General features: G+C 39.5%; 1 protein-coding gene across 8 annotated transcripts in view; it reads right to left on the reverse strand.

The window, feature by feature from the left end:
• MAST2 (microtubule associated serine/threonine kinase 2) overlaps positions 1 to 20,004 on the reverse strand; it is a 200,720-nt gene extending 180,716 nt beyond the window's left edge. For 3 of the 8 annotated variants that reach the window (XM_049807804.1, XM_049807811.1, XM_049807803.1), the window contains exon 1: positions 19,598 to 20,004. In XM_049807804.1, coding sequence (XP_049663761.1) covers positions 19,598 to 19,780 — 183 coding nt within the window. In that variant the 5' untranslated portion in view covers positions 19,781 to 20,004. Of the gene's footprint in view, positions 1 to 760; positions 815 to 7,047; positions 7,095 to 7,339; positions 7,423 to 17,610; positions 17,794 to 19,597 lie in introns of all 8 variants that reach the window. The other 5 variants (XM_049807807.1, XM_049807805.1, XM_049807808.1 and 2 more) reach the window with 5 other exon arrangements.
• Positions 20,005 to 20,112: the final 108 nt, after the last annotated feature.

A 20,112-nucleotide genomic window follows, 5' to 3' on the forward strand; every position in this document is an offset into this window, starting at 1 on the left:
TAGCTGCTCTTCCACCATGTTCAGCTGAGTTGGGGCAGGGGGAAGAAGAGGGCAGGCAGAAGATACACAGAAGCTAGTGTCAGTAGAAACAGTAGCTTGTCCACCTGGCAAACACATCTGCACCCAAGACAGCAACAGAATACACCCCTTACTTAAACTGCAGCTTTAGGGCACCCCCTTTACGTCCTGTTCCTCCCACCCAGCACAAATGCCAGAAAAGAAAATTTGGAGAAGGCGACACAGGAAAGAGCATCAGGGAATAGGGATAAGGCTACGTGGAATTTTCTCGGCTGCTTTTTTGCTGCTACTTCACTTTCACAAACGTCTCGCACATCTTGACGATGGTTTAGTGCGATGTCCTTAGCTTGAAAGGTACACCTTACCTCACTAACAAACGTCCAACAAATCTAGTAATTTTACTCCAAGTCAACAATTAATTTAACATCCAAATCAACAAAAGGAACAAAAATCAGCATATACAAGAAAATAGGACTTTCTCTTCAAGAGAGAAAAACAAGGTATTCTTTTGCTTGCAAAAAATTTCAGAACAGTACTGTACAAAAACAATTTTGAGATTATTGCGTTAATAAGAATACCCATCAGCAGTTAAAATTAAAATTTCAATATCAACATGAAGAAAAGTGTTCTAACTGGAACTTCTTTGTTTGTTCAAGGTTTTGGGGTTGTTTGTTGGTGGTTTTGGTTTTGGGGGGTTTTATTTGTTTTGGTTTAGTTTTCTTCCTCTCAGGTGCACACTCACCTCTCCCCCAACACACACACACACGTCTCACCCGTCTCTCTCAGTAAACTGCAACTGAAAAAGAACATTAATTCATTTGGGGCACCAAAGTAAAGAAGGGCAGTAAAGTCAGAAACTAAAATACTCTAAGTGGTGTTACAAGCAATTTCTGTATTTTATATCTCTTTTTTTCCACCCAATATATAGACATTCGCATACCCCTACCAACCAAAGGATGTGCCCACTTCCCTACCTTTCCCCTTTCCCCTCAATGCAGAGCCTCTTCTTATCGGCAAAAATAACTACAAATTCTTAGTATTTCTTCTTGAGTTACAGTACACAAGCTTTTTAGATCTGATAATATCTAAATGAAGAGTACCCCAACTGAAGGAGCACATGGAACACCAACACTGAAGGGCACACTTACTTCTACCACAATATCCGCTCAGCTACAACATCCTGCCTACACACACCTTTCAGGTCAACCAAATGGTATATGCTACTTCAAAACATCATTCCATATGCATTTCTTCAACAGCCATCCCCAGCTTAAACAACTCTTCCCCACCAGAACTTGTACCACAAAGATATGAAAGTTATAGTGGAAAGGTAACAGCTTCCCACACTCACCAAAGATTCTAGGCTGTCTTCTACAGGAGATAGGCTTAGTACATACTACATATGGAAAATTCTTCATAAGCCCTTTTTTTGTTAAGCACTTTAAACACTTGGGCAATATTCAGAAGCCTACATAGCTGTTGAATGTTTTGAAGAAAGGGACCCCAGTCACACTCTGCAGGTTAACATACTGTTAAACTCACTTTTCAAATATTAAAAAAAAATCCAGTGCACTGTTCTGAGACAGCCTATTATTTTTTAAAAAATGCTAAGTACAACACGGCCAGTTTAAAATTTCATTTTCTAAGAGCTATGCCTATATTGTGTCAGCAAAACAATGAAGAGGGAAAGTTTTAACTTGACAACAATAGAGTTGTCTTTTGTGAGACTCTAATTTATTCCACTCATCCACCAAAACCCAGCTTTAATATTGCAGTTCATAGACGAACTACATGGAAATAGCAGTGGTTTATGTTACCACTCTTAAACAAGGAAGGAAAAAAAACCCACAGGAAGAGATTTTTCCTTGCCCTTGCACCAAAGCAAGATGCAATACATACAATGGACAAAAATCTTACACAACATTCCAAATCAATAGATTAAGAAACTCTTTGCAGTGATAGAACAAAATTTTGCTTACATGCTTTCAAGTTACGAAGACTACCAGAGCATATGGTAGAAGAGTAGATTATGCAGCACAGACTGCCATAATTTTAAGGACTCCACTTCCACTTTTGAAAAGAAAAAATTCTTGCAGCTTTACAAATGAAAGCATTAGTAAGCACGTAACAGAAACACTTTGCTCACATGGCGTGAAAATGACTGTGAGCCTCTCTCCTTTAATTTCTTTTCAAAGGTGATAGAAAAAAAACCTCCTTACTTTACTTTGGCCTTGTGTCATTTGCCACAAGCTAAAAAAATCAGGCTCAAACAGCCAGCTGAATCCTGCAAAGCTTAGGGCTGAAGATAAAAGCGTGACACAAACAATCTTGATTTGCTAGGCAAAGATTATTCCTATCAGTCCGTTCAAAGGTATACAGAAGGTTGCTCACGTAACTTGAAACAGCAGGATCTGAAGAAGAATGGCAAAGGCTTTTCTTGAAGTGAGAGCCTCTGCATTTTTCAGCTTGATCACTTAACACACTTGCACAGAAAAACAGTTAAAATAGTGGTGGCACTGGAAATATATACAACTGTTTCTCTTGCCTGAAATCTCACATAGGGTTTATTACACGCAGCAAGATGGAGAACCAGACAGATTGCAACAATAGCTGCAGATAGAAGACAAGAAACCAAATGTGCTTCCTGATGTAAGATTACACTAATATCCCATATTAAAATCCTGATCCAGTAATTTCAGAATACAGCTACAAGGAACCTTCTCAGCCATCTTTTCAATTTCATTGCACAAGGAAAGTCTCCCAAAAAATTCAAGCAAGAAATAAAAGAACAAGCACATAAACCACTGCAATGATTTTCAGCAGCTTTTTTTTTTTAATGTTCATTTAATGGTGCTGCAAGAGAGTGACACAGCACAGATCCTAACCTACAAATGGCACATGAATACTGAAAATGTGTATGCATGTCAAAGTACTTCCTTGAACTGCCAGATGAAGTACCACACAGTTAGTGAGACTGATACATCAGCAACAGATGAATGTTAGGAAAAAACTTCTTAAGACCTGTCTTTATGGCCCACATTTAAGATGTAACAGATCATATAAAGCAGCACTTCCTTTCATGTAACTGTGTTACAACTAATTAAAAAATATATTTTTCCTAGAGATGTCTACAACAAGCAAAAATACTCAACTGTGACTAACAAGTATTCAAATATGCAGGTCAAAACATGTTAAACTATTAGCTGGGGGGGGAAGGGAAAAAAAAGGTCTACAAAAAAAGTTTTCTGTGAACAGGTAATCAATTAACAAGAAAAGTGAGAATTTTTTTTTTAAGCCTAATAAGCACAACCACCTAAGGTGATCTGGAAGTGAATTCTAGCTGTTAGAAGGAAGAATGAAAATTTAAATACAATAAATTGGCAAAGAATACACTAATACCACCCTATTTTGGAAGATAACCAATGAGTAATGCAACTTGAGGATAACTTGACACTTTCTGAATTTTTTTAAAGCAATAAAAATAGTCAACACTGAAAGCTGCATTTTCTATTTTTTAACACAGAACTGCTTGTCCTTTAAAAGATAAAAGCCTGTTGTGTCAGGATTGTGTGCACATATCTGAGGAGCATTCTTTTCCTTCTCATCACTTATATAAAGTGTCTATATACCCTTAACAGAAGATAAATCTGATCCTGTCATTAGGTCTCCTCTAATATAGTTTAAAATACACTGAAAAAGAAAATTAAAGGCCTAGAGAACAGATTGCAGACTAAATATCTGTCTAAATAAGTAGCAATTAACAAAATGGAATCATAGTATTTATGCTTTAGTATTTAGCACTGAAATTTGCTTTAACTTTCTAGCCTGGACATGACATATTGAGGGAAGAGGGCTAGCAGGAAGCTGAGGTGAGCCCAAATGTGACCAAAATTGTAGGGTGAATAAGAACTTGCAACTAAGACTCTTCTTAACTGTATCTGCTTAATTCATGTACTTGCCAGCAGCATCCTGAAAAATGTCAGAGACAGCAGAATCAAGGAAAATTACATTAAATCAACAGAGCCTCTCAGAGGCTATAATATATTGGTTTACTACATCAACAAGAGAAAAGTTTTACAGAATATATTACATTATATAAAAGTGTCGGTATTTTAAAGACAGAAAAGAGGTTTACAATATTTTTTCCCTTTAATAGATTTATTTTAAGAACTTTCCAATAAATCCCAACATTCACACAAAGGTAAATATATAAACTTAACTTAGTGTCAATATTAAGTTTTCAAAATGACTGGAAAGCTAAGCTTTATTGCCATAGTGATGCTTTCAATAGTTATACAGTGTAACACGCACACATTTAACATTCTCAATACCTACTTCCTCTGTACACTCATCTGCAGTTATAACACAGATGATAGAAAGTTATAAAACAAATTTAAATCCTTTTGTATGAAAAAAAAAATCCCACAGTTTAAAACAAGAAAAAAAAATAATGTCTCCTGAAAGACACAGTATCAGAACCCTATACTATGAGATACACCCTCCTTATCTTGATCCTCCAACGGGAAGATTTTTTTCTTGTTAACTCTTCAGGAAACAACTCCAAGGCAGGTTTGATCAGAACTAATGAATCAGAAACTTTAATGTTGTTTCACCAGGGAAGTTCAAGTTGTTAGCTTTCTTGCCAATTGTCCCCAGCTGCAAGAATGCATTAAAAAGCTTGTTAAAAAGCAAAAGTGAATATTTACAACTATGTACACTATTGCCCCCTTTCTGAGGATCATTTAGATGCAGAATAATTTTATTCCTGATGGAACCACAGTCTAGAACACAAGACAATTTGTGATTAAATGGTATCAGCTTGAATGTTTGGTCCTCATATGAAAATACAAATACTACCACAATGGTTTACACAAGCCAAGTATTTGATCCTACTTCAGGATCTCCTTACTAAGACACAAATGGGTAGTATAATTCTTGAATTCAACTTGTAAATGCCTAAAGCCAAAATAATTTCATCTAAGGAAGAAAGAGCAACAGAGCCTCTATAGAAGTCTGCATCAAACTTTACAGAAGCTCAAAGAAACCACTATCAATGTATCAAGACTCAAAACCCCACTACATGCTCACTAGTGATACTGAAAACAAAACCAGCCTGAACAAAGACACTGCAAGTTAAAGGCCACATCATTCCTTTATCATTGGTATTCTAGCATGAGTATTTCAAACACAAAAAGGTTGTACAGAGCAGGAAAATTAGCTCCTGACCAGATAAAAAAACCCATCAACAACTCAATTTGTCATTTGTACATTAGAATCCTGTCTGCTGTAAGGATTAAAAGAATCATGACCCCCAAAAAAATGTGAATTGTAATAAAGTTTGGTGTTATAAGACATCAGTAATGCCTTCCCTCTTAAGATTTTCTTCCATTAAACTCAGAGGATGCACCAAGCCCATGATGTCCCAACATCACTGTTGAGTATTACTGCAAGTTCTCTTTAGCATCCTACACATTAACACTCATTTATCTTCTATATTCTTTTCTATTAGATTTTATACAGTCAAATACACATGTAAATTTAGATTTGCTAAAGACCATAATCCACAGTATCAACAAGCCAAAACTTTTCTCATTTCCCAATTTCTTACAGACTTATTCACATATTTTTTACACAGAAAACACTGAATTTAACACCTTTTATCACAATTATGCTGTAAGAAAGACTAGAATGGGAACTGCTTAAGGCAGCAGCAGAAACACAGCTGCATCTAAAGCTGTGCATGTAAAAAGACCTATGATTTCATATCGGCTATAAAAAGGAGAATTATCCAAACATCCTGCAGGGTGCCTTGATTTGGTGCAACATTGATGCTAATTTTTTTTTTTTTTTTTTTTAATGAGTGAGCTTGCAGATCTCCAACTATATTTATTTTCGTTCACATTACAAACATTGTCTCACCCTCTCATTCACAGGGAAAGAGCAAAACAACATAAAATACCTACTTAAATGTTTGTAAACTCTGTTTAATGCCTATAAACAAAGTTACAATCAAGTCATTTTTATCTGGATCACATTTCAAAAACTGAGAAATTATCTGTATTAATATTTGATTCTCAGCCCAAAACAATATAGAATTTTCTATGCCTGAGGCACAAATAAAACATTTAAAATCAAAATACTAGCTGAAAATACAAAGTTTGGCAAGCGAACAATAATACAGTCTATTAAAATGTGCATACTGCATAAAAATTGCTTATTTACTAACAGTGCAGAGTTCTAATAGTCTTTTGAAAAAAGCACTTTCCAAAGAAAAATGTTAAGAGTCATTAAGTTTTAAGTACAGTCTCAAATAAAAGTCTCTGTTGGTCCAGTAAGAGATACAGCCCTTCAAAAACTGTCCCAAGACTAAGGGGGCTAAAAGGAGAGAAATCTATGCCCAACTGCTATTCCAAGGCTTGTTTCAAATGAAGCTGCCTACAAAGAAAAGCAAAAGGTAAGTCATGAACTGAACTTCGGCAGGGAACCGCTCAGGTGAGTTAAAGGGGCTTTTCTAATTAGACATTCAATGACTACTTACAGATAGGTAACACAATTTTAAGACTTGATCTTAATTTATAAAGTTCACTTGAAAAGCACACTCTGCACAGAAAGAAAAGTATGAAACCAGAAAACACTACAGGAATCCTCTTTAACCACACTACTTGTTTGCCCAGGATGCTTTTATGTATTGCAGCTATGACCTGAACAGTAGTAGGTAGCAGTGGAACCACCTGTAGTTAGACAGATATTAGCAGCAAAGTAAGATCTAACAATGCACAATGCTCTGCTAAGAGCAAGAACACTATGATGAAGACCAAGATACATTTTAATCTGGTGTTATCATCACTGGGGAAGATCATTATTTGCAGGAGGGAAAAAATTTAAACTTTTTTTTTTTGTTTCTGACAGTGAAAGTTCCAATCATTTGGCATCAATATTTTTGCCTTCATGAACCATCTGGAATTTTCTCACTTTCTACCACAAATGAGATAAGCACATCAATGCACAGCAAAAATAAGAAGCACTTACATGAAGTTTTCCTGAGAACAAATTTTCACTAAAACTCAACAGCAGATCTGCACATATGGAATGGGAAAAAAAATTACCATTTGATTATAAGACTGCAAATAAAACTACCAATGGCTTTAGACCTAAAGGAAATTAAGTTACCCTTTGGAAACACAACAAACATTTAATCCTTAGCTTTTCTTAACAGAAATCATATAAAATGGCAGACAAAGATAAACTAATTCACAATTCTTATCAATGTCTACACAAAGAAATGGAGTCTCTGTAGTCTGGCACAAAAGCTTCTCCTTACCAAGCAGCATAATACAGTTCCATCCCAAAGAAACAACAGCCAGAATTTTTTTCAAGGACAAGCCATGTGTTTCTTCCCTTCTGCTTGAGAACAAAAACAATGCCCAACTGTTAGGTTTATGAACATCACCAGGCCTCAAGCTCAAACTGAAAGACTACAGTCAGCAGACACTTCTGCTGAAGTGTCTGCTAAACTGGCAAAACAATGCTGCAAACAGATTCTCCTCTGTCCTAAAAACAGGGAATAATGCAAAGGTCAAAGAACGTACAGATACCTAACTGAATGCATAATTTAACTTTCAGGATCACGTATTTTTGCCATGTTCATACTGCACAGGTCCAATTTAAATCATTTCATGAAACAGAGAAAGTAGTATTTGCTACTAATATGTCACTGCATCCATCTATGCCTAAATGTTTAAACATTTAAATGCCTACAGTCACTTCATTAACTATACAATTCATTTATAAGCTTTCCTCTAAAACAGTGACTGTAATTTATTTATTTGTACTCTCTGATCTTCTGGTGCTGTCCAGAATACTTAACATCAGACCTGACCACTTGATTTTCTTTAAAGGACTCTTCTGAGGCTCCATATTAAAATGTGGTTTTTATGATAATAAAGCGCTTGCAAATACACTAAAGATTGAATGGTGTGATTTTAGTGAATAATAAACCAGTTTTAATTATTAAGCATTCCATTTTTGAGATGACATTTCCTTGCTCTGGGGTCCTTTAATGGTTTCTTTAAAATAAAACTGGGGGTTTACTCCATTTCAAATAGCAAAAAATACAATCATAAGAAAAGCTGCTGCTAGCCCTCTCAGCTAGTCCTCAGTGAACAGAGGACATGCAACTACCAGGAGATTAACAGCATAAACATCAGAAAAACAATGCAAGACATTAAATTATTTCACTGCCTATTAGTACATTTTTTTCCTTAAGCAGCTCCACAAGCCTCCATTACATACTCCTCTCCAGTTTTGCCCTTCCGAGAGTTTAAGACTTTGCTTGCATTAGTGAAGTTGGATTCTCTGGGTATTGTACATGCTTCCTCAGAAAGCTCTGAAAGCCACATAAAGGACAAAGATATCTATGCAGTTTTGCTGATGTGTGCTTGCTTTGCAATGACAAATTGTATTGTAAGAAAGAGCGCAGAGAAATGCAATTTGATGATTCTAAGCTGTATGCTCTTCAATGCAAAGAGAAGCAAACCCCAAGTTTAATACCTGCAATAACTGGAAATAAACACGCACAGGGAGAAAGTCTTCCTGGAAACATGGAACCACGCTTAAACCATCTGTAGAATATAACCCAGGTATTTATGCAGTCCTTCTGTGTGTGTATAAGTCTCAGCGTCATGAAAACAGCACACATAAGCAGCAGTATCAAGTTCTGGTTATTAGACATAGTACCGGGAAGGCATATTAGAAAACCACTTTTTTTTTTTTCTTTTAAATCATTCTTATTGAGCTCAAAGCACGACAGCTGTGTATTTGAAGGGTAAAAGAACATGCTTGAGCATCAGTTAATCAATCTGACAAGTACTACATTTCATAAAAATCTTCAAGCTTCCTGAAATGCAGCTACAAGATGTTTTCACCCCACAGACAGTACTGAATTGCCCTCACTCCTTAGCAGATGTACCTTTTGCACTGAGTTTTTGTTTGGATGGACTAAGAAAAGATGACAAACTGTCTCAAGTTTGGGTCCAACTGCACATATAATTCAGCCTTCAGTAAAACTGCTTTCTGTATGTTGCAGGCCAGCATTTGTTTACCATTGTAACCATTCTGTACTTTCTCTTCCATCATGAAAGACAAACTGGTCTGTGAACTCTTCCATCAAATCCAATAAGGAAAAATCAACAGGGATGGCAGGACCTACAAATTTTTTTTTTTATTTATTTTTTTTTTTTAAATCCTGATGTGCTAGCAGCTAACATATCAAAGTGATAAACACATAGTGTATACTGAGGTAATTTCCATAAGACAGCTCACAGTCACTGCAAGAAGTTAGGGCTAGCAGAATACAGCCTCATATAAGCAACAAATTTTAAGTGTTACCGGAAATCTATCTTGAATGGATTGCTGGATGTTTAGACAATGTGCAGATAATGGAAGCAGTGCCCCAGAAGTGCACTGAAAATTCAGCTTCTAACTATAACTATTGTTAAGTATTTTTACTATTAGCAGAATTAGATGAGATGCCAAACAACAAGAGTTTCAGAAATACTAGCATGACACGGTAAAGGCAAAAAAAAAAATTATCCAAGTGTCATTCAATTAAGTAGTTAAATAATTCATCTTGGCTTTGTACCGTTGAAAATGTTTATGGTGGATTACCTGTCACCCTATGTAGTAAAAAGCATTAGAGAAAATCTTCCGCTATAGACAGTTTGGGAAGACATGTGTGGACTGAAACTGAATCAGAAATTACAATTCAAAAATTCTTAAACTCCCCACAGTCCAACCTTAACAGTGCTAGCTGCTGCTGGAAATCTAAACAGGTACACAGAATGTTTTAAAGACCGTCTTGCTTCTACATTCATGAAAATCCAGATCAACTAAAAGGTTTTGGAAAGTATTTTATTGTTAAATTGTTTACTATATGTGTAAGAAAAGGTGAAAACATTTATGATGCAGTTCTAATAGCAAAGGCATGATTTTTTCCTCAAAGGAAACAGAGCATCATTCTACCTTCCATGTAAATAATGTACCTCTATTAATGCTAGAGTGATTCCAAATAGGAAAAAACTGACAAGCTAGATAGCTAGATTTTTTTATTATTGCTGGGTTTTCAGTTTTGAACCCTATTCCCTCACTGCACTCTAATGTGTATTTATAAAAGGACATTTGAAAATAATTTCTGACAGATTACTAGTTTTAGGGTTCATGGGACCTAAGCTGTAAGTTAGATGACACACTATTACAAAAAACCCGACAGCTTAGAGGAAGAGTAAGTGAAAAAAATAAAAGCTTTTAAAGCAGGTTTGAAAGGTAACAACAGAGCTGCTTCATTACAAACCAAACAAGGCCTTCAGATCTTTCCACTACAGTGAGATACCACAGAGCATTAATCTTCTATGACCAAGAGTGACATCTATCAAGGCACCAAAAAAACAAGCGCATTTTCATCACCTGAAATAGATTTTTCTAGTTCCTTGCAAAAAGGTAGTGATCATGGACTCAGCATCTTCCTCCAAAGAGCAGCATTTTCACCAGAATTCAAATAGTATTACATCACTACAAAAAGACACTAACCACAGCACATCATCATTTGATGTGGAAGTGAAATTTTCAACTCTACATGACCTGTCTATTTAGCTACTGTGGTTCTTGAGGAACAAGGTCTTGATGGGTGATAAAGCTTTTTGGTTTGGTCTCAAACAATTCACTAACCTGGTGGTCTTCACTGCTTGCTTAGCTTCAGCTACTCAGGTTCCATGAATAAGAATTCAATAAGAGTAAAAAACCCTTTTCTTTTAAATAAATGCCTATCATCATATCTATAATAATCCACTGCATTTCTTATAAGCACCAAAGCTATGTTAGCATATGGAGCACAACAGGCAGCCCAGGCAATAAAAATTACCTATCAGATGAAAACAAAAAATTGCCTCTTCTACAGACTTTAAGAACTGCCTTGACAGGCAGGACAACATTCACATTCTTTGCACTGTAAGAAGGCATATGAGCTTGCTCAAGAAGTAAGTCACCTTCTAGGTGTAAATTCAATAATGCATATCCATTCCTCCAACACAATACACACAGATATTACTTTGTTTCCCAACACATACAGTCAGGAATATATCCACAGTCTGAGTGTTTTGTAGATGCTTAATCCTAGCTTTGGACAGCACCCCGCTGTTACCCTCAAGTGCTCTGTAACAAATACTGTGTAGCAGCAGCTTTTCCCTTCAAGCTATTAACTGATTATGATTATAAATACAAGTAGTACCACACCAAATCCAGCCAATTCTGGTAGAAGACTTCTCTTGGCTCCTTCACTTCTATGCTCCTTTGGACAAGAAAAGCAGTGCACTGCTGAACTCAGATGCAAATAATCAGCAACATGAACACCTATATATTCATAATCTCTCCACTGCCTGCAAGATATGAAATCAATGCAGCTAATACACAATATTTGCTCTTACTCTTCACTTGTGACAGGAAAGTGAAATCTCACATGAGCAAGCTGAATCATCTAGGCTGCTGATGCAATGCCTACCTACTTATTGATTCACACAAATCGATTTAAACAAATTAGGTTTATGCATTAATATTCAACTTTGAAGGAAGCGATGTTTTTATTATATCAGGCCAGAGAAGTGCCATATGTCCTTTGGCACTATTTTGCTATTATCTAACAAGCCCATGGCAGAATTATTGGTCACTTAAATCTACGTCCCTTTTATCTACTTCTAAATTAATCTTTGGCTCAATTCTGTTATTATCTAACAAGCACATTGCAGAACCAATCACTTGACTCTATTCCCCTTTGCCTGCTTTTAGATGACACTTTTCTTCAGTCACTTCCTCCCCCCCGCCATATTTCTAAACATTAGTATGAACATACAAGTGAACTCAGAGCAACATGTTGCCAGCAGCTGCCATTGCTGCCCGATCAAAACACTGAAAGGCAAAACTATGGCTAATGAAGAAGTCAAACCAGAGTAGCTCCGGCATCAAGAAGAATCAGCTTATGGAAGACAGCGAGACACACCTACAGGACATCAAGAGGTTTGTTCTCTCTGGCTTCTTTTCTTGCCTCCTCAGGAAAAGGACAGAGAAGAAAACAGTGACAGAACTGTTCATGTCATAGGGAACAGCTCTCTCTTCAGCAGCTATGCTCTGGCTTCTTCACTACCTTTATTTCTCCACAGAGGAGGGGATAAAATTAAAAAATTAAACTCCGAGTATGAGTAAGAATGCCTGCCAGCCAACCATACACTCTGGACTCTGGTTCACCATATCAGAAGCTTTACAGACTAGAACTCAGCATCTTCTTATTAAAAAAAAAACAACAACAAACACATTTATTTATTGCTCTCTCCCTATAATGAGAAAAAGAGCTAGACAGCAAAAAAGGGAGATGGGAAAAGGAAGTCTGAGGTCTACAAAGAGTAACTGAGTTTCTAATGTTAAGTCACATCCACAGCTCGTAATTTAGGAATCTTTACCAATGTCTTCTTTAAGACTTTCTTTAGCAATGTTGACGAAACAGGCACAGGACAGAATTGCTCTAAAATCAGCCCTAAATGGCAACAAAATCCCAAAACAGGTAGGTAGAGTTATTTATGTAAAACAATGGTTCCTGATCTTCCAGAATTCAGCAGCACTCCATCTCTTCTTTGATAAGGAGGAGCAAAGATGCTTACAGAACATATTTGCTATGTTTAATCTATATTTGCTTTTATGGAATCTGTAATGTGAATATTAAAAACTATACTTTATTGCAAATGCAATCTGCATTGCTAGCAATATGTCCATTTGATTCTGTTTATTTGCTTGAATTTTGGAAATAAACCTCCATCTTCTTCAGATTAAGATTCATCGCAGCTTACACATTTTGATAGGAAGTTAGAAGACAGTTTTGAGTGTTGTGAGCTGTTAATCATAGGGTCCGTGGCTGGGGGAGCGGAACAGGAGCTGCAACAGAGCTCTGATCAGCAGCCTGAGAGACAGAGATGTAGAGAAAGCTCAGAAGCAAAGTGTCAACTGAACTCCAAAAGCCTGCTGCTTCACCCGTCAAACAAAAGGGAAGACTCATGGTAGAAATAACCAAAGAACACCAAATTGTTATGAAATCTATGTACAGGGCTCATCACAATAGAGGTACTGCCTTTAATAGCACCAATGGCACCTAGAGGGAAAAGAAAAAAAAAGAGAGAAAAAATTTATTATATTTGAAGCACAGAAGTTCTGATTAGGAAAAAAGAAAGATCTCTTCAATTTCCAGGCTTGCCACGCAGCAAGGAAAGCATGGTAACAGCTTCTTTGCAGCTGTGGAGGCAAAACAAATCTGACTAGCACTCTGGGGTTTGGCCAGTTTCTCCCTGCTGGTCACTGACTGCTTTCCAAAAACACGAACAGGGTGAGAAGTCAGTGGAAAAGATCCTTTGCCATTCCTTCAAGAAAAAAAAAAAAATCAAAATATAAAGACAACATGAAAGGCAGGATAAGCTTTCCAACCTAATGTTTATAAGCACTTGTGGACCGATTTGCACTATGTCCTGAATACATGGAGTAGAAATATCCACATAGCCATAATGTTACAAAACTCTCTCTCACATGACACACCCAACTGTGGTAATGCAATCCCCGAAGTTGTAAAAAGACAAGTATCAAACAGTAGTAGAGAAGTAACTTTGTGATCACACTGTTCCAGGCTGCTGCCAGAATACTACCTAGTTTTGGTGCACACACTCCAAGAACAATAAGGGGAAAAGCACAAAGTGCTAGAAGTAAAAGAACTCAGTGTCTTCCAACTGAAGCTAATTTTACATTTCAAATACCTATACATGGAAAAGATATCAAATAGTAGAGAATTTTTACTGCCTGTGCTAGCATAGGCATATTCCACAGCTCAAAGCTGGACATTAGACAAAACAAGCCTTGAAATAAGATGTGGTTTAGTTTCCTAACTGCAGTTATAATTAAACATTGGCAGAGCTTTCCAGAAGAGGTGACAGGTACACCATGATCTAAGGCTAAGATAAGATCAATTTCTAAGAGAGATGTTTTAATTTATCTTTCAGGAAAGCTCCAGAGCCTACACATGTAGGGAAATCACACTGCATAACCACAGTAATCCATTTTGGCTTCGGGACATACAGATCTACAAAGTTTCAAAGACATGTGGAGAGAAAGGAATACTTTTCCTGCTCTCAGAAAGTTTGCAGCACTACAGTTCCAAATGACTATAATAGTTAAATGATTTGATTGTTAAGTCAGTTACTTTGTTCAAAGCTCAGGAAATACTTTCTATCCAATGCAGAAATGACAAAATGGACTGTGGGGAACACCCAAGATCACCCTTCTTCAGGCACACCAAAACTGACAGCTGGAGATAGCCTACTGCACTGACTGCCCTATGGAAAGGGCTCCCCCAACACAAAACTAACCAGGACTAAGGAGGTTTTTCATCCTTCTCAATATTATGTATGCAGCTTGCCTGCTGGCATCAGCTGAACATTTCCCATACAATGAACATACGGGGAGCCTCCAGGTTTAGCAACATTTCAGTCCAACTCTACGTCAGCAGCAGCCAAGTTAAACTTTATACAAGACAAATGGTCCATCTAACCCAAAATACCACCTCCACAACTTGCAGTCCCTCTCCCAGCTACCTGAACTGCTTGTTGAGATTCTGCTACTGTTTTCCCCTTTGTTTCTTTATTATCCCTCAAAATCACAAAGTCATGGAATCTACTCATAAATCCTCTCCTGGCCCCGGCCATGGCCATCCATGGCAAGAGGAGAGGGAAGCTTGACAGAAGTGAGGGTAAAATGCTGACAAGCATGGTGTCTGTTTCTGTTCCCTCATCCTGTCACATCTCTGAGCAAAGCACCACTGGGCAGCAGCCACTAGCTCCCTGGATCCCTTTAGAGCAGAGAATGCTGTTCAGGGATATTCAGTGCTCAGTGTCCTGCATTTTTACTCTTTTGACCCTCAACCTCCATGCCCCTAGACCTACCACAATACTACAGCTTTCCTTGTATGTGTTCCCCTCTTGCTTTCAGAGGAAGATAGGGTTTAGATTTGTCAGGGACAGGCTAACACCCGCTTCTTATGGAAAGAAACCCTATAAAAATAGCAAAGAAATTCCTTACGGACAAGTGAAGGGAAGCATCATGCATTTGCCCTGTTCTAATGTTCTCCTAGATGGGAGTTAATTTCAGCTGTGTTCCTCCAGTGGATGCAGTCTGCCTATTTAATAATCTTCCCTAGATCCCTCCTCGTCTGAATGCTTTTGCATCCACTGCATCCCTTGGCAAAAAAAAAAAATAAAATAAATCATACATGCATTACCTTTTGCATTGAAGATCCACCTCTTTTTAAGCCTGACTCCTAGCTTAATACTAGAGAAAACAGTCAGCTGCTGTTTGCCATCTACCCTCTAAATACCAGCCATGGTCTTGCATACTTCCATTGTCCATGGTGTTGCATACTTCCATCGTAACCCCCTTAAGTCATATCTTCCAGACACTGAAGAGGCCTTTATATGGTAACTTTGACTTCTACCTGAGTAGAAAATGCTAATAAAAGCACCTCTGACAAATACTGGCTATGATCCATGTAGGATCTTTCACAATAAATATCATAATGTCTCAAACTAATTATGTAAGCATGACATGGAAACAATCTAATGCTTACAATATGCCTCTGGATGAGGGTGACTGTCACTCCTAAGCAACAATAACCTTCACCTCAACTTTCCATTTTTTTCCTTCAATGTAGTCACCGAATATACAATGATTAAGCTGATGCTTTACCGAAACCCAAGTGGGCTGTGTTTGACAAAGATGCCCTTGCTCAGTGAAACCAAACTGCCATGGGATAAGAAGGACAATTCAACTACGAATTAATGACTGATTAACAGATAGGAAATAAGAAGTTGGAACAATTGGCCTTTTTCCCAAAAAAGAAGGATCACCAGCGGAGTCCCACAAGGATCTGTTCTGGGATCAATACCTTCAACATTTTAAAGCAAAATCTAGCAAAGAAGCTTAGCACTTACGTGACAGAGTTAGCTGACAATGCTGAAAGTTATTCAAGGTTGCAAAAGCGATGGTCAAAGATCTGAAGAAGACCTTAATGATACTGTTTAAGTGGGCTGTAAAATAGCAGATAAGATTAAATGTAGATAAATGTAAAGGGATGCATAATGTAGGAAAAAATCCTAAATTTATATACACAATGACAAATTCTGAATAGCTGTTACCACTTAAAAGAGCGATTTTGGAGTTATAATAGACAGTTCCATGAAAGCGCCAACTCAATGTTTAAAGATCGTCAAGAAAAAGCAGGTAGAAGATTAAAGAATAAAACTTCATATGCTATATAAGTTTACAGGGTGTCATATGCTCAAATACTGTAGCCAGTCCTGGTTACTGTTCCCTAACCCTGTTCCTCTGATACCTGCATCACTATCTCCAGTCAGGAACACACCTGCAAAAGGTGCGAAGAAAATAGCAAGGACAATGAAAAGGACAGTCACTTCTTTCTAAAACTCCTCTGGAAAAGTCACAAGCAAGGGATGGTAAATAAAATAAAAAGTTATCAAGCCATAAGCTACACAGAAGAATATGGATTCTCTTTTTCGCTGCCTCTTCCAATACAAGAACTAACAAATGAGGCATGAAACAAGCAGGTAGAAAGTTCAAAAACAAACAAAAAGAAGTGTTTTTTTCCACACCAAATGTATTTAAGCCATATAACACTCAGCCACAGGATGCTGTGGATGCTACAAGCATACATGGCTTCAAATACCAATTGGACAAATTCATAGAAGAAAAAACCCACTGGGGGCACTAAAAACAAATATCACCTCTAGTTCCGGAAACCTGTGAGCCACAAATTACTGGAGGCTGGGAGAGGTATTTCCTCAATATACACTATACTCTTCTCCAAGCATCTGCTTTTGGCAGCTCAGAGAGGCAGAATACTGGGCTAGAGGGATCTTTAATGTGACCAAGAACAGTTATTTTTATGTTCTTATGTAACTTATAAAAAAGTGAAAGCATTAATCGTATGTACATGTCAGAACGACAAGCACAGCACATTAAAGGACCAGATTTTCAAAGGCCTAAAGGTCAGCACAGTGACTAACTACTACAGTCACAGTTTGATAAGTACTTTTTCCAACATTAGAGTAGCTTAGTCTCCCCCAACCACAAACTCGTGCAAATGTATGGCAAACAAACTGTGAAATCTGAATTTTATTCAGAACGGTTCCCTGCAGCTGTGCACACTGCTGCATTGGTACAACTGAGGGCATACTACAGGCTTGGAATAACAATGCTACTTAAATCAAAAGTGGCCCCAGAGGAAATATTTGTCAAGCTACAAGCTGCATCAGTGGAAATGGAGCATCGCATCACACTGTCTTTTGTATCTCAGAAGGCCCTTTCCACCACATCCACCCTACCAACTCCTGATGTTTAAAGAAATACTGAATTACTGATATTAAAGACAGAAATGCTGTGAGTAGACTTACCTGTCCTGTTCACCAAATTTGTTCAACTTATCTATTTCCATTTGCTTACCTCATTTACAAAACTTCCACCACTTCAAATGGAAGACAAAAGGGGAGCGGGGATGAGAGGTTCTGCTTTGAAATTTGGGGGGGCATCTCACACAGGTTGAGTAGAAGCTTTCTTAACTTTAGCTGCAAAACTCCTCGACGACTCCATCACACTGAATACTCACCAGCACGTAAAGATCTGTTCCTACAAGTCACATCAGGTCTTAGTCAGAGCACCCAAGCTAAAAACAAACTGGCAGTATCTCCCATTAAAAAGCCTTGTGCATCTCAAAAACTGGCACTTCTGAATTTGCAGCCTTTCCTGTTTTACCATGTTAATGTTGTTTTGGTGAAGCTTCCCGAGTGTTCAATACACTATATGGTTCGTAGCGTGTTCTGTATGCATGACTTGTAAAAAGTTTAGTTCACAACTACCAAGAACAGAAATAATTTCCTCTAATTTCCATGTCAATATCATATACAATATGTCAAAACAGTACAACAAACACCTTGCTATTCTATCTGATAGCTCTACCAACCAACAACTGTTTTAATGGACAGTTGGGAAGAAACTAAGTCAGCTCTTCTGCTTTCAGATTATTATTTTTTTCCTGAGTAAGGATATTAGTGTTCTTTAATTGTTTCAGGAAGTGATAAGCATCAAAAGCAGTAGCACCTCTTAACCACCTGGCTTAAGAAGGCACTAGAGAATAAAATTCAAAATAAAAAATTTAAAAAAATAGAGCTCTCTTGTTCCAGGGCCCAGCCCGAGAAATCTGTATTCAAGAGATGCCCACTAGTCAAAGTCAAAATACAAGTCTCCTATAATTAAAGGTAATGTAATGCAGCTTTTCTAGAAAAACCTAAGAAATTTTTTTTAAAAAAAAAAAAAGTAAACCTGTGCATCTACAATAATGACATAAACTTAAGTCACCTTTTTGACAAGAAAAGTTGAATAACCTAGTTTTTCACTTCGCTCCTAAAAATGGCAAAACAAAGCAGTGAATTACTGCATCCTGGGAGTCTTCATACTTGTGATACTTTCTCCTTCTCTTCAAAAAGAAAAAAAAAAAGGCACATTAGTTGCCATCTACATTTTTAAACTGCTAAGTCTGATCCCGCATTTTTCTCTCTTGTAAAACTAGGAATATGAAAACATATCGAAAGAAAGTTTAAGATCTCTTGGGTCTCTGATCCCTGTGACCCTAAGCAGCAATCAGTAGATCCTTTCTTTGTGGGGGTGAAAGACCTAAAAGCAGATCCATTGAACTTAAGCACTCTCACTTTTAAGTGAGCCTATGCATTTTCGAATATCTGCAAAGGTATGTTTCCTAAATAAACCACCACTTCTAGCACTAAGAATTAAGACCTAAGAAATGCTGGAAAATGCATCATAACTAATGTCACAATTAGGAGTGACCTACAGAAGGTTACTAGCAAGAAGCATTCTGTGATTATTACTACCAGCAAGCACAGAACACGAACTAGATTTCACTGCATCCTCCCTCGCTTCTTCACCGCCGTGCAGGCAGGACTTCTGCCACCCCGACGACTCCCCACCGCTCTCTCAGCGCCACGCCGTCAGAACCCTGACACACCGCCACATCCACCCCTCCCTCTCCTGGGGCCATCTACCTGAGGATGCCCACGTCACGCGGGAGGATGCTCGCAGGATGCAGCCCCCCCCCCCCCCCGCCCGAGGCCGACCCCTCCCGCCGAGCGCAGCACCTCGCCTCTCCCCGAAACCTCCGCCTCCCGCCACCCCCAGGACACTCACCGCCCCGCCCCCCCCCGCACACCGCAGCCGCGGGAGCCCCCCGGTCCGGGCCAGGCGCACCCCTGACCCGCGACTGCGGCAGCCGCAGCCCGGCCGGGCGCGGAAGGCGGCACCGCCGGGCGCCCCCGCCCGCCGCCGGCCCCCGCCACGCGGGGCGCGCGTCTCCATGCCAACGGCCGCCACCGGCACGGGCCTCCCCCCCCCCACCTCCGGCCCCACGACCCGGCTTTACCCTCTCCAGCGCCTCCCGGCAAGGCGCCCCCGCGGCCCTGGCGTCCTCCGGGTCCTTCCTGCCGCCGCCCCCCAGCAGGGTGGCTCTCCGCTCCGCCGCGCTGGCGGCCACCGCCCGCCCGGGCTCCCTCCGCGGCGGCGGCGGCGGAGCCGCTTTGTCCCCCCGGGAGCGGCCCTTCCTCATCGCGGCGGCTTCTCCTCAGCGGCGGCTGCGGCACGACTCGGGCCCCCGCGGCGCGGAGCCGGCCATGGCCGGCGGGAGTCACGGAGAGCCGGGGCGGCGCCGCCGCCACCGTCGCCGCCACCACCTGCGCGCGGAGCGGAGGGACATGCCCGCCGCCGCCGCCGCCGCTCCCGCCGCCCGCCTGTCAGGGAGCGCGGGCGCAGCGGGCTGCCGCGGCGCCGCCCCCCCCCGGCCCCCCCCGCCGCGCGCCCGCCCTCCCGCCCGCTGGCTATCGCGAGAGCACCGGCGTCGCGGCGGGGAAGAGGCGCGAGACTTGGCGGGGAGGAGGGAAG

Source organism: Accipiter gentilis, chromosome 8, assembly GCF_929443795.1.
Source record: "Accipiter gentilis chromosome 8, bAccGen1.1, whole genome shotgun sequence".
Lineage (NCBI taxonomy): Eukaryota > Metazoa > Chordata > Aves > Accipitriformes > Accipitridae > Astur > Astur gentilis.